This window comes from Octopus bimaculoides, chromosome 19 (assembly GCF_046866305.1).
Source record: "Octopus bimaculoides isolate indiv1 chromosome 19, ASM4686630v1, whole genome shotgun sequence".
Lineage (NCBI taxonomy): Eukaryota > Metazoa > Mollusca > Cephalopoda > Octopoda > Octopodidae > Octopus > Octopus bimaculoides.
The window spans coordinates 54,478,132-54,494,639 of NC_142946.1; the positions used below are offsets into that span (position 1 = coordinate 54,478,132).

Below are 16,508 nucleotides of genomic sequence, written 5' to 3' on the forward strand. Positions count from 1 at the left end.
ACAAAGCTACTTCTCTCAATACTACCCCCAACCACACATTGTCTAGGTGTCTTGCCTTGCAAGTTACTTAGAGACCTCCCTAGTGCTGGTACCATGAAATAAGCAACCCAGTATACTTTGTAAAGTGGTTAGAACTAGGGAGGGCATCCAGCCATAAAAACCTTGCCAAAGCAGAAATTGCAGACCAATTTAACCCTCAAGCTAGTCAGATCCTGTTGAACTGGCCAACCCATGCTAGCATAGAATATGAACATTAGATGATAACAACGATGATGATGATGATAATGAAGTCTTACATCAGTGCTCAACCGGGGTCCACATGAGATGTTACTGTTAAAATTTATGTGCGAGAAATCGGTTAAACTTCTGCAATACACAAAATATTTTAACAGTTTTTTTTTTTTTTAATATAATTCCTGATAGTATTTAACTATAAACGTATAATGGGACTGTTTTTAAGCATTGAATGATTATTAGGATCCAGTAAAGTAGAATAGGAATGAAAAGGGTCCATAAGCAAAAAATGCTTGAGAACCCCTGCATTAAATGAACAGAGACACTGTAGAGCAAGGATGGCTTTTTAGCCTTGTAGGGCACAAGGCAATCTCATTAATGCTGGTGGCATGATAAAATACAGCCACAGAAGCCATGCCAAAAAATGTTTTGTGCAAGACAAGGTCTTTCTGACATGTTTAGGAGTAGAGTAACTTAGAATATGAACTGATCCAGTTTGACATGCTAGGATAATTAATGAGATGCTAATTTTCAAAACTATTAACCTCTTCTTCAACCCTTTAGCATTCAGATTACTCTGCTTTTTTATTCCCATTATTTTGAATTAATCATACATTATCTTGTAGCTTCAAGATTTTGATGATGGGATTGTTTGTTTTTAGAATGACATTGTAGGGTATGTTTGAGAGGCTGGATTTGGCCAATTTGAACATAAAACATGTAAATTATTTTGACCAGGTGTTGTCGATTTAAATGCTAAAGGGTTATTATGGTGATAATCATGACACCCCTGTGAAAATGGACTAGCCAAACTCATATAAGCAGCAGCATGTTTGACTGAGAACGAGAGATGAGAAATTGCAGGAAGTCAAAAGGTGCCGTTTGTGAGTTCGTGGGTCACAGGAAATTATGAGAAGTTGTTAAAGTTCGTTGAAAGTTGTTTTGGCTACAATTGTTGGCAGAGTATTTGGGAAGACAGCAAGTGGAGACAGTTGGTGCCTTATCCCATTCCATAGTATCACACTGTTATTAGTGCACAACACTAAGGTGACATACAGAAATTATGTTATAAAAAGGGTTTACGTATAAATTTATGTATACTGCATTTCAAATCTAATCTGGAGTGAATATATATAACAAACACACACACACACATGCAAAGCCCCTTAACCACACTTTCACTATACAGTAGCCATTTTGTGATGTGACTATATCATCATCTGTAGTTGCTGCCTTCATATGCTATTTGGTGCAAACCCTGTTGATTAACACCTACTTATCTTTAACCAGACAAGACACCTAATATATCTGTTGGTACAACTGTGTGTTTGTGTATTTTAAACAGCATGTTGTCATATCGTTCAATGGACATCCGGAAAAGTCTACAGCTTGAAGAATTACTTAACCGAGAAGAACTGGAATATACTATAGAAGAAGAAGTTGCTAAGTTAACCATCCGTAATTGGTTAGATAAATGTTTAAAAAGAATACGAGCAGTAAGTTAATGGATTCTGTTTTTTTATTTTTCACGTGTTTATACCATATGTTTGTGTTTATTGAAAGTTTGGAATGCATTTGTACTAGGGTTTTAAATATTTACCTGAATTTTTACATGTTTACTCAGGTGTTTTGTATCTGTTTACATAATGTTGTCATGTTTGAAATGAATCTGCAAGGTATTTTCTTACATTTCCTCAAAATTTTGAAGTCCTCATCATTGTTTAACATCAGTTTTCCATGCTAGCATGGGTTGGATAGTTTGACAATTTCTACAGCCAGATGCCCTTCCTAATGCCAACCACTTTACAGTGTGTGCTGGGTGCTTTTTATGTACAACTGGCACAGATGCATTTATGTGGTACCAGCATGAGTGCAAACACAGACACAAAGTCACGATGAGATATATATATATATATATATATAAAATTAATATAAAATTAATATAAACAGCAGTTTGCAAGTTTTCACCAAACAGGAGAATTATAATTGTCACTAAATGTAACTAGGGTGTTAGAAACACCTATATTGCTAGAAATAAGAGTTAAAATGCTCTAATGCTGTGGTTGACGCACATGAATGCAAACATATATACTGACAGGGACCTGAATCGTCCGAAAAATGTGAATCAAGAATTCTTAAGACTGATGTGAATTTCAGGACTGAACCCGGAACCATGTGGCTGGGAATTCATTTGCCATATTCATTTACATTGGTTAACACAGGCTCTAGTAGAAGACCTCTATCTGCTCAAGGTGCCATGCAGTGGGACTGAACTCAAACCCAAAACCATTTGTTTGCGAAAGAAATTTCTTATCCACACAGCCATGCCTATTCCTACCACGGTGTGTGTGTGTGTGTGTGTGTGTGCACATGCACGCATGCGTGTGTTTATGTATGTATGTGTGTTTGTAACCATATATGAATGACATCTTGCTATTAAAGCTGATGAGTGTCCACTCTTGTTGGCTTTAATGGTGGTCGTTCATATTTTGAATTATAGTTGAAAAACATTAATCTCTGTCGTCAGGGGAAAAAACTTTGGTGCAAAAGACAAAATTTCTCTGTAAAAGTACGATATCTCTGCCTCTTTCTTTTAATCAATTTTTGAATTGTAATACAGTTTTAATTTTAGTGTTTTTATTCACTTCTTTCATAAACTATATTCTTATCCATTCCAGAAAGAACATTCGAACATCATCCCCAAATTACGTGCTATGAATGACCCCCTCTTCCCTGTAGCCGAGCTGGTATCAAGTGCAGTGGAAAGCAGTGAAGAGAGCAAAGAAGAGAATGTGCCAGCAGTGACGCGGTGTCGAAAGAAAGGTCAAGTTGAGCTTCGTAATCCAATTTTGACAACCCAGGGATCGATAACTCAGAGTAAGGTAGGCAGTTGTATCAGTTTCAGCCTTGATTTCAATATACAGAACACTTTATAGAACTTGCATGATATGAGTTCTCTTGTTGTGCAAAAGTGTATTATTACCAAAAATTCCTAAGGGTGTCTTCTGCATGAAAACATATAAATAAGTGCAGGCTACCATATTTATCCAAAGTGGGGAGGATAAATCTTAATCACATATATATGTGTATAATATAAGTGTACTGTTTTGTTGTTATAACTGCAAAATAAATCATTCTGTTCTTGTTATTGTTCAGGGCCCTCCTAGTCGAAAGCTTCTGGTTCCTGCCCTCAGTGATAGTGCTGTCATCCATTCGGAGAAGGAAAGAGGTGGTTCAAAAAAGAGGAGCATGGCAGCAGGTAACTAAGCAAATTAACAATTCCTTTCATAGGTTAATTAATATCTCACATGTTAACGCAGGGAGTTAGCAGAATCATTGCTGTGCTGTGGGAAAATGCTTAGTGGCATTTCTTTTGACTTTACATTCTGAGTTCAAATGTTACTGGGGTTGACTTTGCCTTTCGTCTTGTCAGGGTCGATAAAATAAAGTACCAGTTAAACACTGGGGTTGATGTAATCAACTTACCCTCTCTATATTTGCTGGCCTTGTGCCAAAATTTGAAGCCAATATTTCACATACCCCTCTGTGCGTTGCTATGTTTCCATTTCAAACCTGTGACACTATATTGTTTTACTGGGGACAGTACACTTGTTGCCTTATCCAGTAAGGTATGAAGTCCATGGCTTTTAATACAAGCATTAAGTAGCAGTCATGCAGTGCAACGATATGAATATAGGGAACTGTGTCCATGAAACTGTCCACCTGGACCACATCTCCTACTTCACGACCATTTACTACACACACAGAAACAAACACATGTATGCATGCAGGATATATGTATGTGTCTAAGACCTGTTTATCCAACACGTTCTTTCTTTTTAAAGAAAGTAGGGTGTGATTTGAGAGGTATTTGTCTTCTGATTCCAGCAAGTCAAGTAACCACGCAGAGCAAGTGGTTCTTGGCCTTTTCTATACTCTTGAACCCCTTGAAAATGCTAGATTAATTCGATTACCTCCACCTTTGAAAGTTATATTGTATTTGAAGATGAGGAAGTCAGTTTTCTAAGAACTATTTTTTTCTTCTTTCAATTGCTGGCATAGCTCTCAGGATTGTTGCTGCATGCAAGCCATCACACCACAACAATATTAATGAAGGAAATATACTTTCCTCTCTTTGTCATACACCCTAGAATGCCATCCTGCACCCCACTTCATGTTGGGAATCCTCTGACAGAGAGAGGCTCTCTTGTTGGCTCAATATATTTGTTGTTGTTGTTGTTTGAAACCTCTTTAATGTGTTGATGCAGTCTTACTTTATCTCTTTCTAATTTACAGGTGTCAAAAGCCTTCCCAACGTAGCAGAGGGTGAAAGTATAACCATCAAAACTGCTCAGGAAAGAGTGCCTGACTACATTTTACGTGGCCGAAGTGTAGACTCCAGTGTTAGTGGTTGGTGGAAAGAACAGTGTAACGTCTCCAGTGATTCAGACTTAGACTAAAAACACATGAATACACACATACACATACACACGCACACATACACACAGAAGATTAATTGACAATATCTTTGTGCGGTTGGTTGTTTTTTTTCGTTTCGTTTTTTTTTTTTTTTTTTATTACCAAAGTATGGCTTGAACCGACGACCAGGAATTCACTCTGTCACTTGTGTGTTTCTGAATTGCATGAAAGAAAAGACTATTTATATGATTGGCAGGTGTGACAGGCAGCAGCAGATTACTGTTGAGTTTTTCTTTTTTTTGTTCGTTTTCTTTTTTTTTTTTTTTTTTTTGCTGCTGTCTCTATTAGTAACTGGCTGTCCAGTACGACTTAAAGAACATCTATAGCACAGCCCAAAGCTGGTTACTAGAGGGACCTGAAAATTTTCAATTCAAAAGGAGTGAATCCTGGTTAAATTTTTTTATTCCCTGATAAAAAAAAGACCAATATTTTTATAACTTTTTTAAGGAAACATGTGCAAAAGAAACCAAAAAAAAAATATTAAATAGAAAGCAAGCAAGAGAGAGAGTGTGTGTGTGAGAGAGAGAGAAAGAGGAAGAGAAAAAGTGAGGGAGGGAGGGAAAATCTCAAGAAAAAGAACAACAAAGGATCCCCCACTTTCTGTTCCAAACCCCCCCCCACCCCCACCGTCTTCCCCCTTCCCCATCCCTAACAGAATGCTTCCTTGATTATTTAATGTGTTTGGAGGTTGTTTCATGTTCTCTTTACTTTTATGCCCGTCTTCCCACCTTGCTGTGCTTATGTCTCGCTGTGATTAGGACTGTTCATACAATAATCATGCTGTTGTTGTTGTTGTTGTTATTGAATGAGGGCAGTGGATTGGAGCATCTAAGAAGATATGTTGCAGTATTTGTTCCTGCTTCTTTATGTTCTGAGTTCAAATCCCACCAAGTTCAACCTTATTTTCCATCCTTTCAGAATCAATAAATAAAGTACCAGTCAAGTACTGGGGTAAGTCTAATTGACTAGCCCCTTCCCCCAAAATATCAGGCTTTGTGCCTCATTAGCATGCTAGACAAAATGCTTAGCAGCATTTCATCCATCTGAGTTCAAATTCCACAGAGGTTGACTTTGACTTTCATCCTTTTGGGATCGATGAAATAAGTTGCAATTGAGCACTGGGCTCAATGTAATCGACTAACCCCCTCCCCCAAAAATTTCAGGCCTTGTGCCTATAGAGGGATGGATTATTATTATTATTATTGATTTGGCAGAAATGTTAACAAACTAAAATGAAGTCTTTAGCATTCAGATTACTCTGTCAAATATGTTGTTTTGAATTAATCTTAGATTATCTCATAGCTTTGATATTTTGATGATGTGATTGATTATTTTTAGAATGACATCATAAGGTAGATATGAGAGACCAGATCTGTCCGGTTTGAACATAAAACAAGTAGAATATTTTGGCCGGATATGGCCAGTTTTCATGCTAAAGGGTTAATTAAGTCTCTCTATATTCTGAGTTGAATCCTGCCATGGTTGAATTTACCTTTCTGTGTCCCTTGGGGAGGAGCAAAAAAATGGGTACCTGGTTCAACCTTACTTTTCATCCTTTCAGGGTCAATAAATAAGTACCAGTCAAGTACTGGGGTCAATTTAATCGACTAGCCCCTTCCCCCAAAATTTCAGGCTTTGTGCCCTCATTAGCATGCCAGAGAGAATGCTTAGCAGCATTTCACTAAAAATGACCCTCCTTCCCATCTTTATCTACAAAATGTGCAGCTTCGTCCCAATGTAAGAAGTCAGCAGCATCATTGTTAATATTATTATTATTATCACAACAACCATTATTGTTATTGTTGCTGTTATCATCATCATCATCATCCTCCTCCTCCTCATCATCATCATCAATGCTATGGCCAAGTGGTCATCAGAACCTCAGAATCCATCATCTAAATCTGTGTTACTTCTGTTCTTCACCTTTAGAGTTCTTACGTTGACGGATAACTGTGAACGTTTGATGTTTCACTCCATTCCTATTCTATAGTAAATCTTACATTATAAACTAGTAAATGTTGCATTATAATAGGAGCAAATAATAGAAATCTTACATCTTTCTAGGTATTTTATTTGTTACAATTTTCCATTTCTTGTTGTTAAGCTCCAAGTCAGCTCTGAATCAGCAGATTTATAATCAGAGTTGTTCCTACTGTGACCGTCCCATTATTTTTTTTTTTTTTTTGTCCAAGAGTAAGATACATTATCTCAAGTATACTGCCATTTTTTTAGATGGTAGGGTGTGATTTGATAGAGATTATATCAGCTCCCCTCGTTAGGTCATTCTTCCATTAGTAAAGAATCAGGGTATCAGTTGAATTCAAACTTTTTCTTTCTATGGCTATACATAACACATCATCATCATCATCATCATCATTTTACGTCCACTTTCCATGCTGGCATGGGTTGGACGGTTTGACAGAATCCAACGGGTCGGCGCCCACTCTCTTGCTCCATTGTCTCAGTTTTAGCATAGTCTCTATGGCTGAAAGCCCTTCCAAATGCCAACTACTTTTCAGATTCAATTGTGCACTTTGTGTGTGTATGTGTGGCTCTGGCAATAGTGAGGTCACCTGGTACCTTGCAATCTCCCATGACAGACCAGGAGAAAGGGTGTTGAGATGTTAAAGTATGATGAAAGGAACAGGTTTGTTTTTATTTTGTCAACGGTTGCTAGGAGAGAAACTATCAGAGACAGTGTTAAGGAAGGGAACGATAGAAAAGGAAAGGGAAAGAATAATTATCAGGGGTTAATGTAAGTCAGAGAGTGACACATTATATATATATATATATATATATATATATATACACACACACATATATATATATATATATCAGTCTATTTCATGTTGACTGCCATTTTTATGTCCTGCTAGTTTTCAGCTGTTCATTTATCATCTCAGTCATGCAGCTTAGGTGCAAGTGTGTGTGTGACAAAGAGAGAAAGGGGAAGATAACTGTGTTATTTGATTAATCAGAAACTTTGTTTTAACGTTTAAAAACATGTTGTTCTCTGCAGTATTCAGTTCTATATCTCGCCTCTGTTTTGATATGTCAAACCATTCTTGCCTGAGGAAAGCATTTATCCTATCTAACTATATGTTTAGTGCATTTAACTACCAATATTTACCCAACACACATTTATGTAATATATACATATAAACTTACACTAAAACATTGCATCCAGATGCATACCTGTATATGTATACATATACTTACATGTGTGTATGTATACACACACACACACATACATATATATAGGCACTGACATAGCAGTGTGATTAAGAAGTTTGTTTCTCAACCAAGTGATGTACATTGTGTTCATTCTGATGGCAGATCACTTTGGGCAGGTGTCCTCTTTTGTAACCCTAGGGTGATCAATGTTGTATGAGGGAATTTGGTACACAGAAACTGAGGGAAATCCATTATGTATATTTGTTTTAACATCTGTGAGTTTGTTCTGTGTGTGTGTGTGTGTGTGTGTGTCTGAACTACAGCTACAGACAGTGACCAGCTACTTGTGATTTCAGCCTTTGTGACTCTGCTAGAACTGGTGGTGTTTTGTGGACATTTCCTGTCAACAACTCGTCTGTTCGTTATGTTCTTTCAAATTCCTCTAAAATTAGAATTACTTTATTTGCAAAATAGATGAGTTAGCAACAAGAAGAGCATCCTGCCCTGAAACTCCTGCCTCAAACCCCTTCTCTTTCTAAGCCATGCTAGCATGAAAAAGCAGACATTAGACAAATAAATGAATAATATATATTATGTGATGATCTCTTTCAATGAGAACAAGATATATCTTCTACAATTCATAATTGGTTAAGATTATTTTTAAAAAAAGGGAGAAGTGATTGTTAGTGGCTTATGATTGACATATAGCATGTTGAGATCATCAGACCTACTTGGTTTTCATACCAGACTATTAGAATCACTAATAGGTCAACCTTGCTTTTCATCCTTTCTGGGTTGATGTAATCAACTTCACCCCTCCCCGAAATTGCTAGCATTGTGCCAAAATATGAAATCAATATTACAGGATAAGATTCCAAAAGATAGTCTAAAACATACTGGGCTGGTAAATGAATGCAAGTTTTAATCTCATTGGCGTTAACCATTATCTTTTTTCTTCCTAAACCCGATAAAATATTAAGCAGTAATATACTAAAACAGATGCAGTCAATTAAATTTTCCCCACTCACTTTTTCTTTTTTCCAATTGACTTTGCTCCTGAGTTGGTAAGATGTGACCTTCTCAATCGCTTTTAAGTTAATTACAATTGATGAAGATAAAAAGTGGTTATGAGTTGATTTAATGATGTCAGTGATACATGTGGATATCCTGTGATCAGTAACAGTGGCAGTAAAGAAACACATTTGTATAGATGTGTCCCAATGTTAAAATACTCAAAGATGACAAACAGTCATCTAACAGCTTTAGTGATATTATTCACAGAAAACTTCAATAGCATTAGGCCTTCTCACACAGCACAGATAACTATTCTAACATGATAAGAGGTTTGGTATACACAGTTTACAGATTGGCTAATACCATATAAAAATCCTGGTTTATTCTGTCTCAGTATCTGTCACAATCAATCAGTGTTCATTCTTATATGGAACTGATATTGTAATTAATAGGGAACAGAGAAAATCTACAATGTAGCAGCAATGATTTTCTTCTGGTGATTATCCCAAAGTTATCTCAAGCCTTTGTTGGGCTGTGTTATGGTCTCATTCTTAAATGCATGAGCGACAGAATCCAGTTTCCAACAAGTAGGAGATTTTTTTTAGCAGACTGAGTAACCCCCAAATTAAGCCTCAGTGAATTTCAGAAGATTTTTTGTATTTACCAAAGATTTTTTCTGCATTGCATGAATAACCTCCGATTTTTGACCAATGGTTTCAATTATGTGAAGAGGAAAATCTAACAGATATTAAACTGTTTTATCATCTTCCACTGAAATTGGAAAGTTGCTATCAAGAAGATCTATGAAGGTATACTACTTTATTATTATTATCTAAATAACTTTATGTATGTTTAACAGCAACTTAATGTTTATCATCCATCATCATTTTCTATCTGCTTTCCATGGGTTAGAAGGAGCATTGTGATCTAAGTCGTTTCTTATTACAAGCTGCTGCTCTCATAGACTTGGGTTTGTATATATTATTTGGCTTGGTTTCTATAGTTTGATGTCCTTCCTATCACCAACCAATTTACAGAGTGTACTCGATGCAATTTTGTGGCCAACAGCACCAAAAAGATTATCTCTCTCTCTCACCATTCGCTATACAAGGGTGTGCTGCAGGAGAGGGACTCCATCATTTATATTACTTTATACTTATTTCTTTACATTTATTTTATAACTGTCAAATTTTGATTTAGCTGTGTATGCATGTGTGCACACACATGAGTGTGTGTGTGGTGTTGGAAAGGATGTCTTATATGGATAGATTTTTGTTTTTTTATCATTGATGTATGCAATTGTTCATTATGAAGACTGATCTCATCTAATCAATTATTGAGTGTATCTGTCAAACCCCGAGAGACCTTTTGACACTGTTTTGGTTAAATAATGGAGTATGAATTCAATGTTTTGATGCCTAAAACCTACATTCAATTATCACATTGTTATAATGACAGCTATCATAATAATAAGTATCACAGTAATAGGTGTTAAAGTAATGCATGTCACATAAACAAGTGTTATAGTAACAGATCGCATTAACAGGTATCATAGTAACAGATGTCATGGTAACATGCTGCAGTGAAGGTACATGGTTAATGTATTGGCTCATGCTTATAAGCTAATGAGTTTGATACCTGGACCACACAATATGTTATGTCCTTATGCAAGGTGCTTCATTTCATGTTGCTCCTGTCTACTCCAGTGAAACAAGCACCAGTCAAGTGCTGGAGTCACTGCCTTTTTTTCTGTCTCTTCCACCAACACTCACATCCTCGAATGTTCGATTGACTCAATGGTGAGAGAGTCAGAAGTATTCCAACCATGACCATCTTGTATTTTTCCTGTGTGCAGAGAACCCAATACCAGATTATCCAACATGACTCTATGAAGGAAATTTGGTTATTTCTAGCAGACTGAATAACCTCAAAGAGGTTTCCTTGTTGGCTTAAAGAAGGTTGTGTTGAGACTGCTGGTTGAAGGGCAGAAGTATTACAGATCTGAATATTTTTTTACTCTTAATACCAACCATCTCACTTTAATTCCCTTCCCTTCTTTTAAGATAATGTATATTTATAGACTTCTCTCATTTTTTAACTCCGGTTCTTGTTTAATAATGTGTATTTATAGAACCCCTAGTCACCCCTCCTCTGACACGAAGACATCTAACTGCTTATTGCTTAACAACAGTTCACAAAACACCCTCACCAAAACAACAGCTGCCAGCATTTCTCTGTCTCACCCTTGTCTCACTTGCATTCTCTTCTTCACATCACATTACCTCCATCCTCCTCTACACATTATACACAATCATACTATGTCTCCAACCTTGTTGTCATAGAAATACAGTTTAGAAAGCAACTTCTTCCATTGAGTTCAAATCCCACCAAAGTCTAGTTTACTTTCTGTTCCTCCAAAGTCAATAAATTAAGGACTAATCAACTACTGCTGTTAATCTAATCCACCACATCTTTCCCTTGTAGCAAAATTTGAAATTATTTGGATGATGTGATTAAATCTGTAGCCTCCCACCACAGAAAAATAAAAGATGGGGTGGGGCTTTTTAATTATATCTTATTTTTCTTGTTGGCATGGGTTAGACAAGTCATCATGGGCCATGTTACCGTGCACATACAGCAACAGAAAACTGGTCAACAGTTGTTTATGCCCTGCAGTGCAGAATCAATGCATTTTATCATGCTACTGACAACAGAGAGATTGCTCCATGTGGGGAGAACTAAAGGTTCCTCTCAAACCTGTGTGAGTTTTTATTTGGTGTTTCTTCCCTCCTAGATAGCTGGCAATGTAGCTTTCCCAATCCACATGCCAGTCATACATTACATTTTTGGCATGTTGTTTACAGTTAGATGCCCTTCCTTTTTTATGTTAGAAATCATTATTATTATTATTATTATTATCATCATCATCATCATTGTTGCTGATAATTATTATGGTGATGCGTCAGCAGAATTTCAAGTGTGTCAGAAAAATGTTGTGCAATATTTTTTCTAGCTCTCTATGTCCTGAGTTTACAGCTTGCCATGAAAAACTCAACCTTTTATTCCTCTGAGGTTGATAAAGTATTGAGGCCAATGCAATCAGCTATTCCTTCCCCAAAAATTTCAGGCCTTGTGCCTGTGTTAGAAATAATTATTATTAGTAGTAGTATTATGGTATTGTGTGCGTGTGCATAATCAGTGGAGCACTGGACAAAATGTCCAGTTGAACGTAATTATACCCCTTTATGTTCCAAGTTCCAATTTGACTGGATGCTGCTTAGCGTTTCATCCTTCTGGGCTGAACAAAAATAAATACTAATCTAGCACTGAACCTCCCCAACCAAAAATATATTATTTTTCTTCCTGTATTAGAAATCATTGTTATTATAAAGTACCAGTTAAGTACTGGAGTTGATCTAATTGACTATAACCTTCCCCAAACTTTCTGCCCTTGTACTAATGTTACAAGCAATTATTGTTGCTTCTATTATGCTGGTGAACTGACAGACAAAACACTTTGCAGTATCCTTCCAGGATTGATAAAAGAAAGTACCAATGGGGTCTGGAAGAGTAGGTCAATATCATCAACTGCACCCCATTCCAAGCAAAAAATTCCTGGCCTTGTATCTATGTAAGAAAGGATCATTATTATTGTTGTTGTTGCTGCTGCTGTTGCTCACTGGGGTTACCTGTTGATTTCATCTTTCCTTGGTCAATGAAGTAAACACTTGGTATATACTAGGGTTGATTCAATTGACTAGTACTCCCTAAAATTGAAGTTTTGTGCCAAAGTTAAATTATTATTGTTATTATTTGAAGTCTATCACAGTGGTGCCTTTTCTAAATATGAAGCATGTAGTTGTATTGTTGTTAATGTTTAGCCTCTGGTCAGCCCTGATTGAGCACACTTATAATTACCATGGCTTTCCAGCCATGACCACACTGTCTTTTTAGGGGTATCTATGATTACAATGTCCAATATGTCCTTCCTTTTTTAAGAGATGTGATTTGGCTGCTGTTTCTAGCAGTTTGAGTGACTTGGTAGGGGCTTTGTAATTGGTTCAAAACATCAAATAATTCTTGTTACTGTTGTACTTGATTTACATTTGATTTAAAAGAATATAACACTTTGATTGAGATACAGTTCCCATCTTGGTTCAGCCATGTTCTCTGGCTTAACAGGCACTTAGGGGTTCTGACATTTGGTTGTTCCCACCCTAACTGTTGCACCAAATTTTCTCTCTCTCTCTCTGACTCCTTGTATAAGTAATTAGATCATCTTCACTTATTGACATACGTATCATTATTGTTAAGAAAAAATAACTTTACATATGCTGCCCCAGAGCTCTCAACAAATAGTTCGTCTACCACCAAATCTAAAGTTGAAAATCTCTTCAATTTATTTCACAACTTTATGCTCAGGAGATCTGTTTTCCCAGTAAGAACTTCTTTCCCTTTAGCGTTAATGTCTTGCAAGATTGAATTGGATTCGGTTCTTGTTAGCAAAAAAAAAAGGGAATTGGATATGAATGACACATCTTTCAGATTAGTATTCCATCCTTCCATCTTCTCTGCCCACTATTATGGGGTAGAATCCTCAGACATTTCTTCCATAGGGTCCTATCAGAAGCAACCATCATTAGATTTTCTGGCTGGATTCCCCAGCACAACCAACTGAGGCAATGGATATTATCCAACCTTCTCATTCTTGGTCTACCTCTAGGCTTCCTGCTGATTAGCTTGGCTTAAAGAATCCTCTCTTTTCAAGGTTGCTAAAACCAAGTCATTTCTCTTACAAGGAGACTTCACTGCAAATGGAGAGGCCTTCACTAGACTTCTGTGCTTGATATGGACTCTCTCTCCATTATGAACATATTCTTCCAGCACAGGGATATATTCATAAGTATGTCTGGTATAGGGATACTTTGGGACAGAGTTCACTGGTAGATTTTGTCATTGTCTCTGGCCTCTTTGATTCTGTGCTAGATGTTCATGTAAAGAGAGGAGTAGAGCTAACAACTCATCACCACCTGATAGTCTGCAGCCTGAGACTATCTACAGTCGGGAGAATTCACAAAACTGGTCAAGTCCAGTGCAACCTACAGGAATGATGGGATCAGAAACAAATATTCAGTCACTATTACATCCAAATTCAGAGACCTTCCTGAACAAACTGAAGATGTTGAAACAGTGGAGATTGTTTTGTTTGGTAGTTTCTTCTGTGACTGTAAAATGCTGTAGATGACAGCAGCTTGGTGTGGTGCCAAGTGGCAAAGGAACCCCTTGGTGTAACCTGGAAGGTAAAAATGCCATCTGAGCAGAGAAGGAGGCCTGGAAACAAGTCCCCCCCCCCCCTTTTGCACAAATGGTACACTGAGGCGAGAAAAGTTGCAGAGATAATAAATAACATCCAAAGCTAAGTCATAGGAGGACCCTAAGGGTCAAGCTGGGCTATCACCTTAGATTGACCAATAAAGTATTCTGACAGACCATTAACTGACTTTGTAACGAAAGACCCTCTTCCACACCTGCCATTAAGAACTCGGCTGGGGTTCTCTCTTCATAGAGAAGAACATCCTTAAGAAGTGGATTGAATTCTTTACTGATCTCTTAAAGTTGGTCGTGATAAAATCTGGTAAACACAAGGTGCATCTTGGGGCTGAAGATGAGCATTGGTTCCTTCAAATGTGCACATGGTATTTAGATTAAGCAAATTGGTCCTTCTTTCAGAAAGGATTGGACAATTTATAGACACATCCTTTACTTCCCATAATAACTTCAAGAATAGGTGACGAGACATATTTGTTTGTTGCTCTTGATTCCGTCACCGAAATCAACATCACTAGTTCATTTACTTCCTTAGGTCTGTTGAAATCGATAGCTGTTTTGAGTATTTCCTTAAAAATCTTTCTATAATTTTTTCATCATTTAAAGCAGTCATAGATAAACTGTGGCCTGCATGCGGGACTTTCTGAATGGTGTGCCAACAAAAGGCTATGTTGAATTTTTTTAGCAGTGTGATGACATACTGTGTGGCCTATTTCTTGAAAAAGATTGCCCAGGCCTAGTTGAAAGCATTCATTAGTTGAACTATTGTTCCACTTGTACTTCATATCCTATTCCTTTACAGAGGTAAACAAAGCTATTTGGGATGCAAAAATCAGTTAATGGAATCTTATTTGGTATCTTTCCCAGTCTTAATTGCTTTGTAGTCTACTTTGTTGAGTAACTTAAGTAGCTCTGCGAGGTTGTGGTGTCTGGTTGTTCCTGCCCTAACTGTTGCTCAGTTTTACTCTTCGTTTTATTTAGCAAAAAAACTTTCTCTTTCTGACTCCTTATATAAACAGTTTTATGTCCTCTCCATTTGTTGACATGCTACCATTAGTATTTACTATTCACTTTACAATGTTTCTCTGTTTTTATTGTATAATAGCTGTGTGACAGGAGTGGCTGCCAAGTGACTATTGTACATCTCTTTTCACACATGAATATGTCTGTGTGTCCATAGGTACTCAATACAGAGTGTAGATTCTGTGCTGGCATCTATACTTTGGGCCTGAAGTTATTTCTTTTTGGAACTGCTTCTTGAATGGTGCATGGACGTAACTGTGTGACCATATATGTTTACACTCTTTCTTCTACCAGACCATGTCTATGTGTGTGTATACACACACACACATAAATAAGCAAACTTTTATTTTGTTTTTAGAAGCGTTGAATGTGTATCAAATTATACAGACAAGAAGGTAATATTTTGAAAGCAGAAGGATCAAGTATTATTACCCCTATAAGACAGAAAAAAGTTGTCAATAGTGACACCATTTTTCTGTTTTATAAGGGTAATAATATCCAATCCTTCTGCTGTTTTCATGGCTAAACTGCATTCAAGATGTTACCATTTTGTCTGTATAACATATAATATATATCATCATCATCGTCCTCATTTGCATCCGCTCTCTATACTGCTACAATAGACTGATGCTCATTGGTGTCATTTCACTTGGTTTCTACAGTTGGGTGATTTGCCTATCACCAACCACTTTACTGAGTGTAGTGGAGACAATTAGAAGAGAGGCTGATTATGTAAGGAGGGTTGGGGTGGTTGGGTCAAACAATGGAGCCATATAATGTAAATAGATTATTCGGGGTGGAATCAGTATGAAGTGATTGGCAGCCGTCCATCACAGGGTTACTCATTTTTGCCAATTGAATGAACTGGACCAATGTGAAATAAAGTGTTTTGCTCAAGAATACAACACATCGCCCAGTCCAGGAATTGAAACCACAATCTTACAATCATGAGTCCCACACCCTGACCATTAAGCTATGTGCCTCCACAGGGAAGGAATAATGGCTGGTAGTAAACAAGAGTAAAGTTAGAGTGTATTATAAAGGGATGAGGGTGGTCCTATAGTCTTTTATGGGTTTAGTGAAGGGGTGGTAGAAAGGGAGAGAGCTATAAATGGGAGAGAAACTGGTTTTAAAATGAGTGGGGAGTAGGCAGTAGAGTGGAGAGAGGTTTCAAAGGATATGACGGAAGAAGAGAGGGCAACAAGATTTATGCTTAGCAGAGTACAAAGTGTCTCAGCCGTCAAACACTTCATCTC

At 37.1% G+C, this 16,508-nt stretch overlaps 1 protein-coding gene across 4 annotated transcripts in view; it reads left to right on the forward strand.

The window, feature by feature from the left end:
• LOC106875399 (sodium leak channel NALCN) overlaps positions 1-6,500 on the forward strand; it is a 77,740-nt gene extending 71,240 nt beyond the window's left edge. For all 4 annotated transcript variants that reach the window (XM_089337778.1, XM_089337780.1, XM_089337781.1 and 1 more), the window contains exons 37-40: positions 1,580-1,730; positions 2,913-3,116; positions 3,391-3,493; positions 4,531-6,500. In XM_089337778.1, coding sequence (XP_089193904.1) covers positions 1,580-1,730; positions 2,913-3,116; positions 3,391-3,493; positions 4,531-4,694 — 622 coding nt within the window. In that variant the 3' untranslated portion in view covers positions 4,695-6,500. The remainder of the gene's footprint in view (positions 1-1,579; positions 1,731-2,912; positions 3,117-3,390; positions 3,494-4,530) is intronic.
• Positions 6,501-16,508: the final 10,008 nt, after the last annotated feature.